Source organism: Tachyglossus aculeatus, chromosome 10 (genome assembly GCF_015852505.1).
Source record: "Tachyglossus aculeatus isolate mTacAcu1 chromosome 10, mTacAcu1.pri, whole genome shotgun sequence".
Classification (NCBI taxonomy): Eukaryota; Metazoa; Chordata; class Mammalia; order Monotremata; family Tachyglossidae; genus Tachyglossus; species Tachyglossus aculeatus.
In genome coordinates, this window is record NC_052075.1 from 45,744,861 (window position 1) to 45,762,212 (window position 17,352).

General features: G+C 41.7%; 1 protein-coding gene across 2 annotated transcripts in view; it reads right to left on the bottom strand.

The window, feature by feature from the left end:
- The window catches only part of CHCHD3 (coiled-coil-helix-coiled-coil-helix domain containing 3), a 215,007-nt gene that overhangs the window by 178,083 nt on the left and 19,572 nt on the right, over positions 1–17,352 (bottom strand). For both annotated transcript variants that reach the window (XM_038752093.1, XM_038752092.1), the window contains exon 3: positions 5,018–5,099. In XM_038752093.1, the coding sequence (XP_038608021.1) occupies positions 5,018–5,099 (82 nt within the window). The remainder of the gene's footprint in view (positions 1–5,017; positions 5,100–17,352) is intronic.

Sequence of the window (17,352 nt, forward strand, 5' to 3'; positions counted from 1 at the left end):
TAAAAATAAAAATGATAATAATTATGGTATTTAATAATGGTATTTGTTAAGTGCTTACTACGTACCAGGCACTGATCTAAGCACAAGATAATCGAGTTATCTTGTTATAATCGAGTTGCTGCCGACTTGTACGTCCCAAGCGCTTAGTACAGTGCTCTGCACCCAGTAAGCACTCAATAAATACGACAATGATTGAATGAGTTGGACACAGTCCCCAGCCCACATAGGGCTCACAGTCTTAATCCCCACTTTACAGATGAGGGAACCGAGGCACAGAGATGTGAAGTGACTTGCCCAAGGTCACACAGCAGACAAGTGGCAGAGCTGGGATTAGAACCCCTGGCCTTCTGAATCCCAGGCCCATGTGCTATCCACTAGGTCATGCTGCTTCTCACAAAACTAAACTAAAAATCAAAATCACAAACTACGGTGCTATTACCAAATTTACTGAGGCTACTGTCCTCACATGCATCAGGGCTAAGAGCACTGGCAACTTTCAAAAGAACTAGTAAAAATTATGCAAGCTGATAAACACATGAGGGGAACCTATCAACCCATGAATGTTTTTATCTGCGAGAGACTGAAATCTCACATTCAATCACTTCCAACCATTCAACCAAAAACACTATCAGGCTATCAGAGTGATACTCCGTGTGCGTGCTGAGGATTTTCTTTTTAAATGAATTTTCAGAAAACTGTACAAGGGAAAGTGCTCCGCTACATTTAGAAAATATTATTCTCCTACTTCTGGAGGCGAGTCCTTAAGCTAGAAATAAAGCTATATCTATTATGAACTAAAACCCCAAGATAACTTAGCAGCAAATATCAGGCAGACCTATGACCTAAACAGGGACTAGAAAAACGTCATGCACAACACTTTGCAAGTCAAACAGGAACAGTCGAAAAAACGGTTCTTCCCAGAAGAAATTCTGCCTCAAAATCCCTTCGGGCTTAAAAAATGGAACATGCGAATGCTCTGAGTGAGCTTCACTATTCCCACATGAGGCTCACGCTCTTATCCCCAGTTTACAGATGAGGTAACTGAGGCACAGAAAAGATAAGTGACTTGCCCCTTCCTTCCTCTCCACCTCGTCCCCCTCTCCATCCCCCCAATCTTACCTCCTTCCCTTCCCCACAGCACCTGTATATATGGATATATGTTTGTACATATTTAGTACTCTATTTATTTATTTATTTTGCTTGTGCATATCTATTCTATTTATTTTATTTTGTTAGTATGTTTGGTTTTGTTCTCTGTCTCCCCCTTTTAGACTGTGAGCCCACTGTTGGGTAGGGACTGTCTCTATGTGTTGCCAACTTGGACTTCCCAAGCACTTAGTACAGTGCTCTGCACACAGTAAGTGCTCAATAAATACGATTGATTGATTGATTGATTGCCCAAGGTCACAGAGTAGACAAGCGGTGGGGCTGGAATTAGAATCCAGGTCCTTTCTGACTGCCAAGCCCATGCTCTATCCACTAAGCCATGCTGCTTCTCCACGTCTGCCTGCATATGGAACTACCTTTTTATGACTTCAAGAGACTGGGATTTCTATCTGTCCTTCCCAACCTCCCATCTCCTTACTCACTCCGTCCCCCTCGCTCGGCACTCTCTCTCCCATCATACCCAGATCAAAACCCTTCCCATATCTGCAGCTCTCCTAAAGACCCGCCTCCTCCAAGACGCCTTCCCCATTTAGTTCCAGCATTCCAATTCATATTAAACACACACCCTTTTCTAGCACTTACATACCTACTTATTCTCAACAGCAGCACTTGTTTATTCAATTGTACATTCAAGTATTTATTTTGAACACTCTGTAAATGTTTCTAGGTCTGTCCCCCCCAAGCTCCTTGTGGACAAGGAATGTGTCGCTTGTTTTGTTTTGTACTTGTTTTGTTTGTTTGTTTGTTGTTTGTTTTGTACTTCATACTGTACCCATAATGGTACAGTGGGTGCTCAAATTAAGAAGCAGCGTGGCTCAGTGGAAAGAGCCCGGGTTTTGGAGTCAGAGGTCAGGGGTTCAAATCCTGGCTCTGCCAACTGTCAGCTGTGTGACTTTGGGCAAGTCATTTAACTTCTCTGTGCCTCAGTTCCCTCATCTGTAAAATGGGGATTAAGACTATGAGCCCCCTGTGGGACAACTTGATCACCTTGTAACCTCCCCAGTGCTTAGAACAGTGCTTTACACATAGTAGGTGTTTAATAAATGCCATTATTATTATTATTATTATTACTACTACTGCTGCTGCTAGGATTGAGATGGTGGGCAGTGAGTACGCACATTTAGTCAGGCTGAAGCGCTAGCAGTAAAATACTATTTAGGGTCTCAAATTATTTCAACAAAATACAATGTAATGATTAAAAATAGTGAGCACCTGCAGAAAGGACTGTGAAGAACACTACAATCCTATTCATTTTCTGAAGCACCGATTTTGGAAAGTTGATTTATGAAGGTTTCCTTTTATTATTTTGGACAGAGGACTTTGAAAGGCATATGAGATTACGGTGTTTTGTTGAGGCCCACCAAGATTTGGTATTAAGGAGTTCTAAGGAAGTTTAATATGGAATAGCTGAACTAATCAAAACCAAATTAAACAAATGCATATGAATAATTTCTGTGCACTCATTGGATTAAGCAGGGACACACCTGGATCTTAGATGGGCTTTAACTAATGAACAACTCTGATCCCACACAATTTTGACCATCAGTTGGTTCAATATGGACACTGACTGACATTTCACAAATTCAGTACAAAGCAAAACGTAATATTTTAAATCTCTCTTTTTGAATGAACAATAAGGAAGGCTGGAACAGTGCATTGATCGCTCTCACTTACCTAAGAACAAGCTGTACAGATGAATGGGCAATAATGCCAAGACCCATTAGAGTTTTTCAGGAAATAGACCTCACGCTCCTCTATCTCACTTTTTTAATTCTCTAAAGAAAAGCAACAGATAGACTGTGCCACCCCCTGCTTTCCTGAAAGGTGCTGGAAAGGAAATTCTTTGTCAACAGTCATTTGTCGAGGTTACAGCTAGGCTGCCAACCCTGGTCCAAGTGAGACAGGAAATTGGCTCTATCAGGACCCTCTTATTCACCTAATCTGCCCTGTACCATTCAGAGAGCAAGGCAGAGCAAATGGAAATTGAATAATAAAAGGCAAAACAAACACCTCAAAGTGGGCGCTACAGCAACCAAGAGCTGATGTCACAGATGGAGCAAAATATGCAGCAAATTCCTGCATGAAATGCAGTACGCCAGTGCAAGCCAGAAAGAAGACGCTCACAAAAATTTCCCTGGTAAAATTCAATTCAAAATAATAATGTTTCAAAGGCAAGAGTTTCTACCATAACATATTGATTTGCTCTACTTCTTAATCAAAGGGCCCGGATTTTTTTGAGCATTTAGGCTCTTATCTAATTATATACTCCATCAACCTAATCCAATTAAATAATAGCATTGTGCTGTGTAGAAAACAGTTGAAATACATGCAGATAATTTGAACAATGTTAATTACATTTGGATTTAAGAAATCTAATGCCATGAGCTTTCTCCATTCTACAGAGAATTGGGGGGAGGAGGCGGATCCCCCTTGTTCAAGACTCATAAACTGTGGGTTTCCATAAATTAGCATAAGCTCACTCCAGTGCCGAGCTCTTACTTGAATTACATTCTCATTTATTCTAAATCTAAGAGAATCAAGTCACTGGCTGAGTCTCCCTTCTGCATGATGCCGATTTTTTTGGGGGGGGAGAGGACACTTCCAGTAGAAATATCCTTTTCTGAATGGAACCTGCAAGGCGGAAATATCTCCATTTCCACTGCCTTCTAATACGTTCTCAACCTTCCTACAGGCTCAGTCCTTGCGTTGGCTGTGGTGCCAGCAATTCGGATGGTGCTGTTGCTTTTGATGGGACTTCACTGTTAAAAGAGTTTCTGAGGCAAAATATCAGGCTGAAGCAGAAAGGCTGGTGAGAGGGAAGGTAGGGTTGAGGGGTGATCACAGCAAATATGTAACTCTGCCTTCTTGTGGAAGGTGAGCCCAAGAAGAGTAGGCACATGGAAAGTCACGGGTTTGGAATATTTTGGACATACAGGAGACAGATTGTAAGTTCCTTATGGGCAGGGGTTGCGCATCTATCAACTCTATTGCATCTCAATTTCCCATGCGCTTAGGAGATGCTCTGTACACAGCCAGTGTTCAATAAATACCACTAACTGATTGACTGGGGTGGCAGATTTCTCATGGAGAAAGGGTATGTTCAGCTCCTGGGCTAGAGTTCTGCTAAGGGAAGAAGAGACTGGCATCCAAATAATCTCGGAAGCCCCTGACACAGTTAGTCCCTAATGGCTTAGCCGAAGCAAGCAGATGGTAGAGTACGAGGCTAAGGGAGAAACAGGGGGAGAGGTTCAAGTTGGGTTCTCAACAAGAGTGGTGCTTCAAGGCTTGCTTCTCTGCTCTACATCTGCCCCCTGTTCCCAAGACAAACTCTTCTGCATCACTGATGCAGGCCACAGAGCATCCTTTCCGAGAGAGCGAGAGACAGAGACGGAGAGAAATCCCCAGTCTAACAACCTGCCCACGCCCAGTAGCTGGCAGGGCACTGATATGTCCGAAGCTGGAGGTAAGAGAGCCAACCAAGGCGACTCGTAGGACTAGGGGAACCTCTAGACTGTGAGCTCGTTGTGGGCAGGGAATGTATCTGTTGCAGTATGGTACTCTCCCAAGCCCTTAGTACAGTGCTTTGCACACAGTAAGCGCTCAGTAAATATGACAATGAATGAATGAATGGCGACCAGGAGGTGCAATGCAGAGTTCAGAGCCACATCAGATGACAGGCCCCTGTCACCAGCCAATGACCTGCCAGAGGGCAAGGAAGAGCGGTTCTAGGACCTGCAAAGAGCCAATATAGGGTTTTCAGCAGATATTACTTCAAACGCACACCAAGTGGGGTATTTTCTTTTTCCTAATGGCCACTTAAATAGATCTCTCACATACACCATCAACCAACCTCTTTTGATTTTCGGATTCCCTTCTGGCTTGCTCCAACGCCAATTCTTCCGCTACTCGTCTTCTTAGTTCTTCTTCATTAACTGCAACGAATAAAAATTCAGTTGAGTAATCTGTAGCATGGACTGCGGCATGGGACTTGGAACTTTCTTTTCACATTCACCACACCTTTTCAAATACAGTGCTTGGAAAACAGTAAGGACTTATATACCTAAAATAATGGTAAATTCACGTAGGGGCATGTTATTTAAAACAACACATAGTTGCCCTATCGGGTCAGCCGTATAAAAGGAAGTTATAAGGGCTATGAAGAGCAACCTGTAAGTCTGAAATCTCAGGCCACATGCCAGAAAAAAAAAAAGAAAGAAAAAGAGGCAGGTATGACAGACAAAGAACCCAATACCAGGAGCAGCGTGGCTCAGTGGACAGAGCCCGGGCTTTGGAGTCAGAAGTCATGGGTTCAAATCCCAGCTCCGCCAATTGTCAGCTGTGTGGCTTTGGGCAAGTCACTTCACTTCTCTGTGCTTCAGTTACCTCATCTGTAAAATGGGGATTGATTGTGAGACCCACATGGGACAACCTGATCACCTTGTATCCTCCAGTGCTTAGAACAGTGCTTGGCACATAGTAAGCGCTTAACAAATACCATCACTCTTATTATTACTATTATTTGGAGGCAGAGGTAATGGGTTCAAATCCCGACTCCGCCACGTCTGCTGTGTGACCTTGGGCAAGTCACTTAACTTCTCTGAGCCTCACTTACCTCATCTGTAAAATGGGGATTAAGACTGTGAGCCCCACGTGGGACAATTTGATCACCTTGTATCCCCCCCAGCACTTAGAACAGTGCTCTGCACATAGTAAGCGCTTAACAAATGCTATCATCATTATCATTATTATTATAATTATTATTAAATAGGACATCTAGAATGAGAGATGGAAATGCCACAATGGGAAGATATACTTCCTATTGGCAAGGTCAGCTTTCTTCAAGATTCAGAAATTGCACGTAATCCAGTCAAGAGGTACCAGGAGCCAGACAGAAGGGAAAGCTTGATATTATAAACTAATCGAAAGAAAAGCAGGTTCAGATAACAGAAAGCTCATGTAACCAAACAAAACTGCACTTGGCTCTAACAGGAGAGCATACAGTTTGGGAAGACTGTGGCCTAGCGAGTAAACCATAGGCCTGGGAGCCAGGGGACCTGAGTTCCAATCCCAGTTCTGCCACTCGTCTGCTTTGCGACCTTGGGAAAGTCACTTAACTTCTCTGGGCCTCAGTTTCATCCACTGTAAAATGAGGATTCAATACCTGTTCTCTTTCCTACTTAGACTGTGAGCCCCATGTGGGACAGGGACTGTGACTGACCTAATTAACTTGTACCTATCCCAGTGCTTAGAAGAGTAATTGACCCACAGTAAGCACTTAAAATACCATTACTACTACTACTATTATTAACAACAACAACAATAATACATACATACACAGGGCAAAAAGAATGTTTACCCAGGCCTTGTCCCTGCCTCCGGGATAGGTTTGTCCCGGTTGGAGTGGTCAGAAGATTTGAGCTTGAAAAAAAGGCTAAGGTAATATCATGAGAAGATCTTCCATTTGGGGACCAAAAATAGAGACTCTAAATCCAAACTTCAGGGTTTTAAGGTTCTCTCACCTGAGCGTTGAAGGGAAAGTATTAGAATTTCTGAAGCCATGTAATCAAGACTGAGCTAAAGGGGCCCTTTCTCCTTGGCTTATTTACCCTATTATTACAGTCAAACTAAGGTGGATTTATTTGCTGTTTGCTTTAAGCCCAATATTGCTAAAAGTGAAGTTTGGTATTTTCGGATATTTTCGCTTGCACACTATGATCACAGAGAATAAAGACCCCGTGCACTGATTCCTAAGGCATATGAAACATTACTCAGACTATTAAAAATGTTTTAAAAACCAAGCTGCCCATCATGAGCCCTAACTATCACTGAGTGGGGGGGGAAAGGGACTAAGACGAACTAGCTCGGCCCTAGTTACTGAATGGAGTAAAACCTCACCAATTCAGACTAAAAGGAGGGAGAAATGCCAGCTGAAATGGTGAAATCTGACGGAATCTAAATCCTAGTGTTTTTATATGCAATTTTATTACTCTACTGTGGACATATGCCTGTACATGGTTACATATGTATGTTTTTCTAGTGATTTTTCCCAGGTGTCTTTTCTGGTCTGCCCTGTTCTCTCTTTCAAGTGCAGTTAGAGATTCAGGAAGCCCCTGTTTCTCTCTCCTGGCTGCTTCCCAGCTGCTCCTGCATATGCTCTTGATAAACTCAAGAGGCTTGCAGTTTAACAGAGGCTTTGTAACCAAGGTGGAGACAAAAGTTCCGCCTTTTAGATCAAAACCTATTCTCTTCTGGCAGCAGTCGACGGGTTAAAGGATAAGAGGGGAAACTAGCATGTGTTCTATATTGGCGAGTTATGAAACAAGGATCTTTTAGTATATTAGTTTTAAGTATTATTGAATGCTTTAAAATGTGGAAACCAGGGTAGCATGGGTGTCTATTTCCTGTTGAATGTGTCATCAGCAAAGGGGGGAGAAAAAAACCAAACTGACTTGCTAAGGGAACCAGGAACTAGGGAGAAATGGAGAGTTGTGACACACAGCAGGTCTCAGATCGAAAAAAAACCCCAATACTCAAATCATGCTTCCTTCCTATCCGTGTCGACTGTTGCCATCACCGGAACACTCAAACCCAATAAGTTAAACTTAAGCTCATAATAAAGAAAAGTACACGTATCACCAAGAGCTTCTCAGGTGAGTAAAACTCAAGATTGTTGCACAGATTTATGCCTAACGAGGTAAACTTGGACAGTCTACAGAACTTACACCTACTTTTTACTAATGCCAAATATGAAAGCAAAAAATGATCTACTTAAACTTGAGACAGAAATAGTTGGTTTAATGTAACATTAAAACCCAATCATCTGTCTGTCAACTGAGACTGTGAGCCCCAAGTGGGACCGGGATAGTGTCCAACTCGATTTGCTTGAATCCACCCCAGCGCTTAGTACAATGCTTGGCACATAGTAAGCGCTTAAGAAATACCATCATTAGTATAATTATTATTATCCACTGCCCTTTGTGGGCAAGGATCTCTTTGCTTAGACATTGTATAGCGTTTAACAGGACCCCGGAACAAATTACAGATCTTTTCTGCTCACATCTATAGCTCAAGAAGTAATCACCATCCAGCTAATATTAAAGTTAAAATGATAAAAATCAAGCCCAAAACATAGGCAGATATAAATAACACTGGTATTGCTAATAAATTACTAAATATGGAGAAGATGAATAAATACGGGCTTCCCGCTCTTAAGGGAAAATTGAAATTTGGTAAAATTACCCAAGAAAATATGATGGTGGTGGATTTTTAATGAGTTGTAAGCCCCATGATACACAATTTCAAATAGGAAGTAAAACTGCAACGGCACATTTCCTTCTTCTGATAGATTGGATCCCAAGTGCACAGAGGAGAAGGAGCTGCCATTTGGGCATCTCTTGGTCTGACTAAAAATACTTAGTTCAGCTCTCAATATCTGGTCATTTTCTCAAATAAAACTGTTATTAAAACTAAAAGGTCAGTGATTCAGAATGGACTATTGAAAAAGAAGCAGACACTTCTGGCACAGAAAAGGCCAGGTTTATCTATTAGCACACTGTGTTTCTGGGCAGCCTGTGGGAACCAAAGTTTGAGAATGAGAAAATGTAAGAAACATAGCAATAAATATCAGATTTTTCCATGACAATTTATAAAAAGATACCATTTCAGGTCCAGCAGGCATGGGCATCATGGTTTTTAGAAATATAAAACTTTTCTTAAAAATATTTTAAGACAAAAGGATGTCTTCGTAATTCATTTCATGCCATGTTTTTTTCCCCCAACTCTTAAGAAAATGATATTTTAATTCATTTTTCCCATGGCAAGCATCTCTTTTTGAGCACACTTACACTGGCATTTTGTCAATTTGTTATAAACCGTACAGCGTGGAATAAAAAGCCAACCGTAACAATTGTTTAGTTTCCCCAAAGCGCTGGCCAAGAACTCCTAATTTGACAATATGAAGCCCAATTACATTAATTCTATGGCTAACAGTAGTGTGTGCTTTCTAACAAAATTAACTTTAGCGGAATCAGTGATGTCATTTTAAATAAGAGCCTTCTCAAGCTGGGATTTCCTTTTTCTACGAAGCCTTCGGTCCCCGCAGAGTGGCTCGAAACCATTTGACTAGTCCTGTTCCCTGAGGATTTATCATTCACCTCCCTATCTTTTCCTCATAGCTACTACTCCCTCCTTTCTGCTCTGCTTTCCAAATTCCTTTTCCTCTCTGCACCTGACTCATACCTTCCCCAAATGCAGTGCTTTCTAACCATATCGACAGTAAGCTGCGTAGAAAGATTGTCTACTTACATCTTTGAAAAATGTCAGTTCTCTTTTCTGTGCTCTAGTAGATCTTATGGCGTTTCCCTTCCTGCCTATCAAGCCGTGCCCCATTTTGTAAAGCTTTTTCTTTCCACAGAGCATCTGAAGACAATACAAGAAAATCAAGTCTACTGTTACCACGCACAAAAATACTTTTCACAGTAATGTTCAATGGGGAATTGAAACAGCACGTTTTAGATAAGACATTGACGCTTGCTGGGGGGACAAAGTAAAGTTGCAGCTCCAGCATGAAGCTCACTGTGGGCAGGGAATGGAGCTTCTCACTCTGCTGTACTGTAAGCTCTGCTTGCGCAAAGCACTCAATAAATACCACTGATTGGTAATGATAGGCCCAAATTAATTAAATAATTTACAATCTGTACTGCTAGGAATCTATTAATCCTGTTACAATAAATTCATTAACAAGAAACAGACTTTATTGTAAAGAAGTCATCCATGAAATCAGTGAAGTCGGTTTACTGAAATATAATGATGCATTGCAGGACCTGCAGGACAAATGTTCTTTTCCACTAAATTCTACAAAACGGAGGACTCGATTTGGCTTAAGAAAAGTAAAAAGGATTGCTACGAGGCATCTCGGGAGTGGAACTGATTCAGGCAGGCACATAAAATTGTAACTATTTATGGGAATATCTAGCCGATACTTTGGTAGCCTTGTTTTAATAATATACACGAAGTATATGTGTGTGTTCAGTTGCCACAACTATCAAGTAAGGGACACTGCACCTCACTGCAGTCTCCAAAGGTAACATCTGTCCAGGTACCAACTGGGGAGACTGCATCCCTATAGACATTAAAGTTAATGAAGATGTCAGAATGAAAATTTTTAATGGCACACTAATAATCGTAAATATTGAATCAGAAACTACATTATATACAGCTTGGCAGCCAAAACATTAACAGCACCAAGCTAACAGTTTATTATGTGGCTTTACTGCTCCTTCTGGATTTATCTGCCTTTTTAAAATTCTAATTTGAATGACATAGTATGCAAATAAGCTTCCCTTTATTGTTTGCTCCCTAATAAGTACTCCAACTGGAGTCTAGTAAGCTGTTCCAGCCCATGTGAAAACCAACGCCAGTCGTGTCTGCGGAGGCTGGATACCAAAGGGAAATAGAGCTTCATAACTTTCACATTTTTCAAAGAGCAAATAAGACCAGGAGTGAAACAGCTACAATTGCATGTTATTATTCACCTCCTAGTAGAAGTTATTGTAAAACCATGAGGAATAATCCAAATGTAGCCATCCTAACTGTTTAGAAAGCAACACAGGTGATGAGAACAAAAATATCGATTTCTGCATCACCGTTTAAAAAGCAGACAAAAGCTTTTTGGCCACAACGACAAGGGCCTACATTAAACCAATATAAATCCCAAAACCTCAAACCCCAATTGAAATTCTACAACCTCATAGCTTCACTACGTTTTCAATGAAGCCTGTTCTAAATGAACTGATGCATCCCATGTTCAAGCCCAGAAACTGTACTTAACCACAAGTCAGGACTGGAGGCAAACCCTCAACTCATTATCAATCAATCGTATTTATTGAGTGCTTACTGTGTGCAGAGCACTGTACTAAGCACTTGGGATGTACAAGTTGGCAACAGATAGAGACGGTCCCTACCCAACAGTGGGCTCACAGTCTAGAAAGGGGAGAACAAAACATATTAACAAAATAAAATAAATAGAATAGATATGTACAAGTAAAATAAATAGAGTAATAAATACGTACAAACATATATACATATCATCATCATCAATGGCATTCCCTGAGCACTTACCATATGCAGAATACTGTACTAAGCACTTGGGATAGTTTGATACTACATGGAGTTGGCAAACACATTCCCTACCCACAATAAATTTACATGAGGACCTCAAGCTGACTCCACAGAAGCAAACCTCAATCTAGCACAGACCAGATCTCTCCCTTTTGTGGGCAGGGACCATGTTATCCTGTACTCTCCCAACAAGCACTCAATACAGTGCTCGGCACACAGTAAGCGCTCAATATATACAAGCGATGGGTTGATTAATTCCAACCTCCCTACCTATTAGTGGCCACTGCAAGGAGCCTGAAGATGGCAACAAGCTTACAGTCTGGAGGGGGAGGTGGAAAATAAAACAAATAAATTACGGATATGTACTTAAGTGCTGTGGAGCTGAGGGAGGGGCGAGTAAAGGGAACAAACAAGGGTGACGCAAAAGGGAGTGCAAGAAAAAGAATGGGGGCTTGGTCAGGGAGGGCTTCTTGGAGGAGATGGGCCTTCAATATGGCTTGGAAGGTGGGGAGGGTCTGTATGAAGGTATGAAGAGGGAGGGCGTTCCAAGCCAGAGGCAGGATGAGGGTGAGAGGACGGCGATAAGATTGATGAGACGGAAAAACAGTGAGTAGGCCGGCATTAGGGGAGCCAAGTGTGAGGGCTGAAGTGAAGCAGGAGAGCAGCGAGGTCAGGAAGGAGGAAGCAAGGTCACCCTGGCAGCGACGAGAATTAGTCAGTCAGTCAATCGTATTTATTGAGCGCTTACTGTGTGCAGAGCCCTGTACTAAGCGCTTGGGAAGTACAAGTTGGCAACATATAGAGACAGTCCCTACCCAACAGTGGGCTCACAGTCTAAAAGGGGGAGACAGAGAACAAAACCAAACATACTAACAAGGAGAAGACTCCTTACTCCAAAGTTGAGATACTTTTCTTTCTGAGTGGGAATGCCTACTACTCCAAGTACACACATCCCTCCAATTTCATTAGCACAGAACTGGAAGCAGGATGTGGGAAAGGAAAGGCGTATATCCTGATTCAGGAAAGGAAGCCGACAAAAACCCAATGAGCAATGGACCTGGGTTTGGACCACGATGGGGTCAACGTCCAGGATTGGGAAAGACAACTATTCCTCTATCCAACCTGAATTACTTTCTATGATATTAAGTCACCTTGCAACTGAATGGAATCAGAGGTCTACCACCCAGGAGCACTGCACACATCTCTTTCACATAAAGCGCTATGAATGCTAACTCCTATGAAATTTAAATCCACTTTAACAATAAAACGGACATTTTAGTAGACTAAATATTCACAGAGATGTAGAGATACCTTCTCTTTAGGGTTTTCGATATATTGTTTTATAGGCTAAGAGGGGTGAGACACCAAAATCAATCTATTTAACGCCACAAACTAACCATTAAGGAACAGTGGTCTCTCTTGGGAAGATTTAAATAACCCAATTCAGGTCCCAAAATGTCACGCCCCTGCTTAATTCATATTTTATTCATGCTAGTTCAAATTTATTAAAGCCATGTGAGACGGCAGAATACAATAACATTCGTATTTTTCATTAAGCCATGGTGCAATATCTGGGGTTTTGTTTTTTGTTCTTATTAAATCCACAGAGATAATTAAACCAGCCTCCTGTTTTGAAATCAAATTACAATTTTTATTTCTGTCATCAGCATCATCCTTGTCCGTGGGGGGCGCCCCCCCCCCCCCCCCCCCCCGCCATCTTATAGTCAACAGCAAATTTCCACCCACGAGTTCTGGGATGACAGAATTGCCTCAACCATATGCAGCCCTAATGTTTAGCAAACCAGAAAAGTAGAAATGGTTTCCAACAGAAATATTTTTGGAAATTTTAAGATTTATTTAGATTATCACAACTGTTGAGGCATGATGCTACCAGCCTCAGAACACCACCAGAATGTAGTCATTTCTTGAACACATAGAAGTAATAATAATAATAATAATAATGATAGCATTTATTAAGCGCTTAGTATGTTCTAAGCACTGGGGAGGTTACAAGGTGATCAGGTTGTCCCACGTGGGGCTCACAGTCTTAATCCCTATTTTACAGATGAGGGAAATGAGCCATAGAGAAGTGAAGTGACCTGCCCAAAGTCACACAGCTGACAAGTGGCGTGGCTCAGTGGAAAGAGCCCGGGCTTTGGCTTACTATGTGCAAAGCACTGTTCTAAGCGCTGGGGGGATACAAGGTGATCAGGTTGTCCCACGTGGGGCTCACAGTCTAAATCCCCATTTTACAGATGAGGGAAATGAGCCATAGAGAAGTTAAGTGAAATGCCCAAGGTCACACAGCAGACATGTGGCGAAGCTAGGATTCGAACCCATGACCTCTGACTCCAAAGCCCGTGATCTTTCCACTGAGCCAGGCTGCTTCTCTATGGAGATACGTGTTCTCCCTCCTACTTAGACTGTGAGCCCCAAGTGGGACAGGGACCGTGTCTGACTCACTGACTTAACTCGTATCCACCCCAATGCTTACAACAGGGTTTGACTCACAATAAGCTTTTAATAAATCTCACTTTTTTTCAAGTATATCCTTAAAATATTTCCTCTGTCCTCCCTGCTTTTGGTATCCAGATTTCAGCTCATTATAAAGTAGCAGTTCTGGTATTCTGCTGTCTCCCCACACACCCCATCCAGCCCAGCTATTTTGGAGTGAGCCTAGTGTCAATCCGAAGGGATTAACTTCATTTCAGGATTTCACTGTTGGTGGGCACGTCTTATCGTTTGAACTGCTGTCAACTTTGGGGTGGCCAACTTTTTCTCTTCAATCCTAAAAGTAGCGCTTCATGAAGTGGCCATCGCGTGGTGAAGGAGAATTATGTGTAAGGAAAATAGGTGTTAGAGGTTTACAAATAAATAGTGCTATCTAAACACACTGATTGCAATGGAAAGATTACCCTCTCAGATCCCATTTTTGGTCTGATATACCCACTGATGTACTCAGATAATCCCCAGTTATCCGTATGAATCCTAGGGCTACAGGTAAAAATAATTCATATTTTGACCTGCGGGAGGGAAACCGTTCAGAGCCCAGTGGATAATCTGCAGTGTGGTTCATCTATCCCCGGACAATCAGCTCCCCAGAGTCCTAATCTTGTTGGAAGATAAACTCCACTGCCTCAAGGTCTCTGAGTATTCCAGATGCCCGGATTTTCCCATCCTCCCAGGAAACAACTGCAACCCTGGTCCTCAATTCCACTCACAGACACCATCCCACAATATACAAGTAGTTCCACATTCAAGCAGACATAAAGCAGCAGCATGTCTTAGAGGATAGAGCATGCGATTGGGAGTCAGAAGGACCTGGGTTCTAATCACGGCTCCGTCACCTGTCTGCTGTGTGACCTTGGGCAAGCCACATTCTTCTCTGTGCCTCAGTTACCTCACCTGTAAACCGGGGATGAGTGTGAGCCTCAGGTGGGACAGGGACTGTTTCCAACCTGGTTAAATTGTATTTACCCCAGCACTTACAACTATGCTAGGCACAAAGTAAGCCCTTAACAAGTACCATAATAACAATAACCTTTCACAGGGTCATTCTTGCCAGTGTCCTGTTTTTATCCAGCTGAAGCACTTTTGGACATTACCCTATTGTTTCAGCACTCACCCAAATATCCAGTTTCCTCCATCTTACCTGTAAATTATTTTAGTGTCGGTCTCCCAAACTAGCCTGGAAGATCTACGGGATCTTATCTGCCCAAGCCCTTTCTACTCTGCAAGGAGTATGCGTTCAATAAATACTGACTGACTGCCTAGGTGTACGCAAACGAGGTTGATGTCTTCCATTCAACCTGCTCTGCTGAGCGCCTAGCAGTAGTTGCTCCTCCTTCCCAAAAAAACAATTACTTTAAGATGCAAATAAGAGGAGCCCCTAGGTCCTGAGCATTCTTATCTGTGGTAAAACTAGACCCAGTATGAGACTATAGGAGGGAGGTGAGGGACAGATTTGTGACTCTGGAGAACAATATTGTTTCCCCTGGAGGCAAATATTATTCACCAACGCCTGACAGTAAAAATAATCATCATAATAGTATTTGATATCATAATGGTATTCTAAAAGTAGCGTTTCATGAAGTGGCCATCGCGTGGTGAAGGAGAATTATGTATAAGGAAAATAGGTGTTAGAGGTTTACAGATAAATAGTGCTATCTAAACACACTGATTGCAATGGAAAGATTGCAATGGAATTTGATACCATATCATCAATCGTATTTATTGAGCGCTTACTGTGTGCAGAGCACTGTACTAAGCGCTTAACACTATATCATAATGCTTACTACGTGCCAAGCTCTGTTCTAAGCACTGGGGTAGATACCAGGTAATCAGGTTGTCCCAGGTAGGACTCACAGTTTTAATCCCCATTTTATAGATGAGGTAACTAAGGCAAAGAGAAGCTAAGTGACTTGCCCATGGTCACACAGCAGACAAGTGTCGGAGCCAGGATTAGAACCCACGTCCTCTGACTCCCAATCTCTTCCCACCAGGCCATGCTGCTTCCCTTGGGAACTCTTGAAGATGAGATATAAGATATTTGCAAAGTGCTTTGGCGCTACACAAACATCCATAAACAGTAAGAAACACCAGCCATAAAATATATTCCCTTGTAAAGGCTTCAGTGAAAAGAAATCTTGATAGATTTTGCGCAACATTACATTGAGCCAGAACTATATTCCGCAATGGAGTTTCCTTTACACTACATGTTCCTCACCTTGTCAAAATCCTGAAATTTAAGATTTAAAAAAGTTACAGTGTAGCTTTTGAAAGGATTAAGAATAAGACTTGGTGTCAAGGCACAATCACAGGAATGTTTCAGTTCCTGATCTTCAAGGTTCATATATTTATTGTAAAAATATTTGATCTGACAGTAACAGGAATTTATTAGGATCTGTTTCATTGTCCCTGAGCCTTGCTCAAGTCATGGGTGTTGATGAATGGAGAAAAGATATGGCATGTAAAAGTAAGATTGATACTGATTGCCTTTTGTCTAAAAATTCATTTTGTAGATATATTGTTCAAATATATTGGAGTGCTTGAAGAGTCCCACCCAAGAATAGGTATTTTGTTAATAGACAACAAATAAGACCATAAGTAGCATGAGGGGGAGACAATAATGGTTAAAAATCCATTCCTTAAGCAAACATTAATCAAACATTAATGGGCTGATAGATTCTTGGAATACACTGAATATATCTGAATATATCTTGGAAAACATGGCATGTGAATTTAATTCTGAAAGTCAAATGGGAGTTCAATATGCTTCCAAAAAAAATCAAGAAACAATAATTGAGATTTTTATGGAAATAAAATGACTTCAAGCACGCTTAATGTTTTGTAGTTAATCTAAAATTCTTATTATCTGGGAACTGCAAACGAATTCTACGAATGAAGTTCATCCTAAAAGATTGCCTAACTACAACTCAACAAATGGGAAAACTGAGGCGGGCAACTGACACACTTTTCTCCACATACGCAGAATGTCAGTGATACAGTCCCTTAGTCCACTAAACAACGTAACCTCTCTCATCCCATGTCTCTGATGTGACCCAAAACCTCCCAGGCAGGGCTGAAAGGCAGTAAGATTTTCTGGAAAAGACCATATTGTCACATGAAAGTGACACAGACTTACTGTTCTTCTGGTATTTGAAGACCTAAAAAAAGTCAGGTTCAGTCACTGTTGGCCCAGATTCAAATTCATTCATTCATTCAATCGGATTTATTGAGTGCTTACTGTGTGCAGAGCACTGTACTAAGCGCTTGGGAAGTACAAGTTGGCAACATATAGAGGCGGTCCCTACCCAACAACGGGCTCACGGTCTAGAAGGGGGAGACAGACAACAAAAACAAAACATGTGGACAGGTGTCAAGTCATCAGAATAAATAGAAGTAAAGCTAGATGCACATCATTAAGAAAATAAATAGAATAGTAAATATGCACAAGTAAAATAGAGTAATAAATCTGTGCAAACATATTTACAGGTGCAGTGGGGAGGGGAAGGAGGTAGGGCGGGGTGGGGGGGATGACGAAGTCCACGGGAATTGTGAAGATTG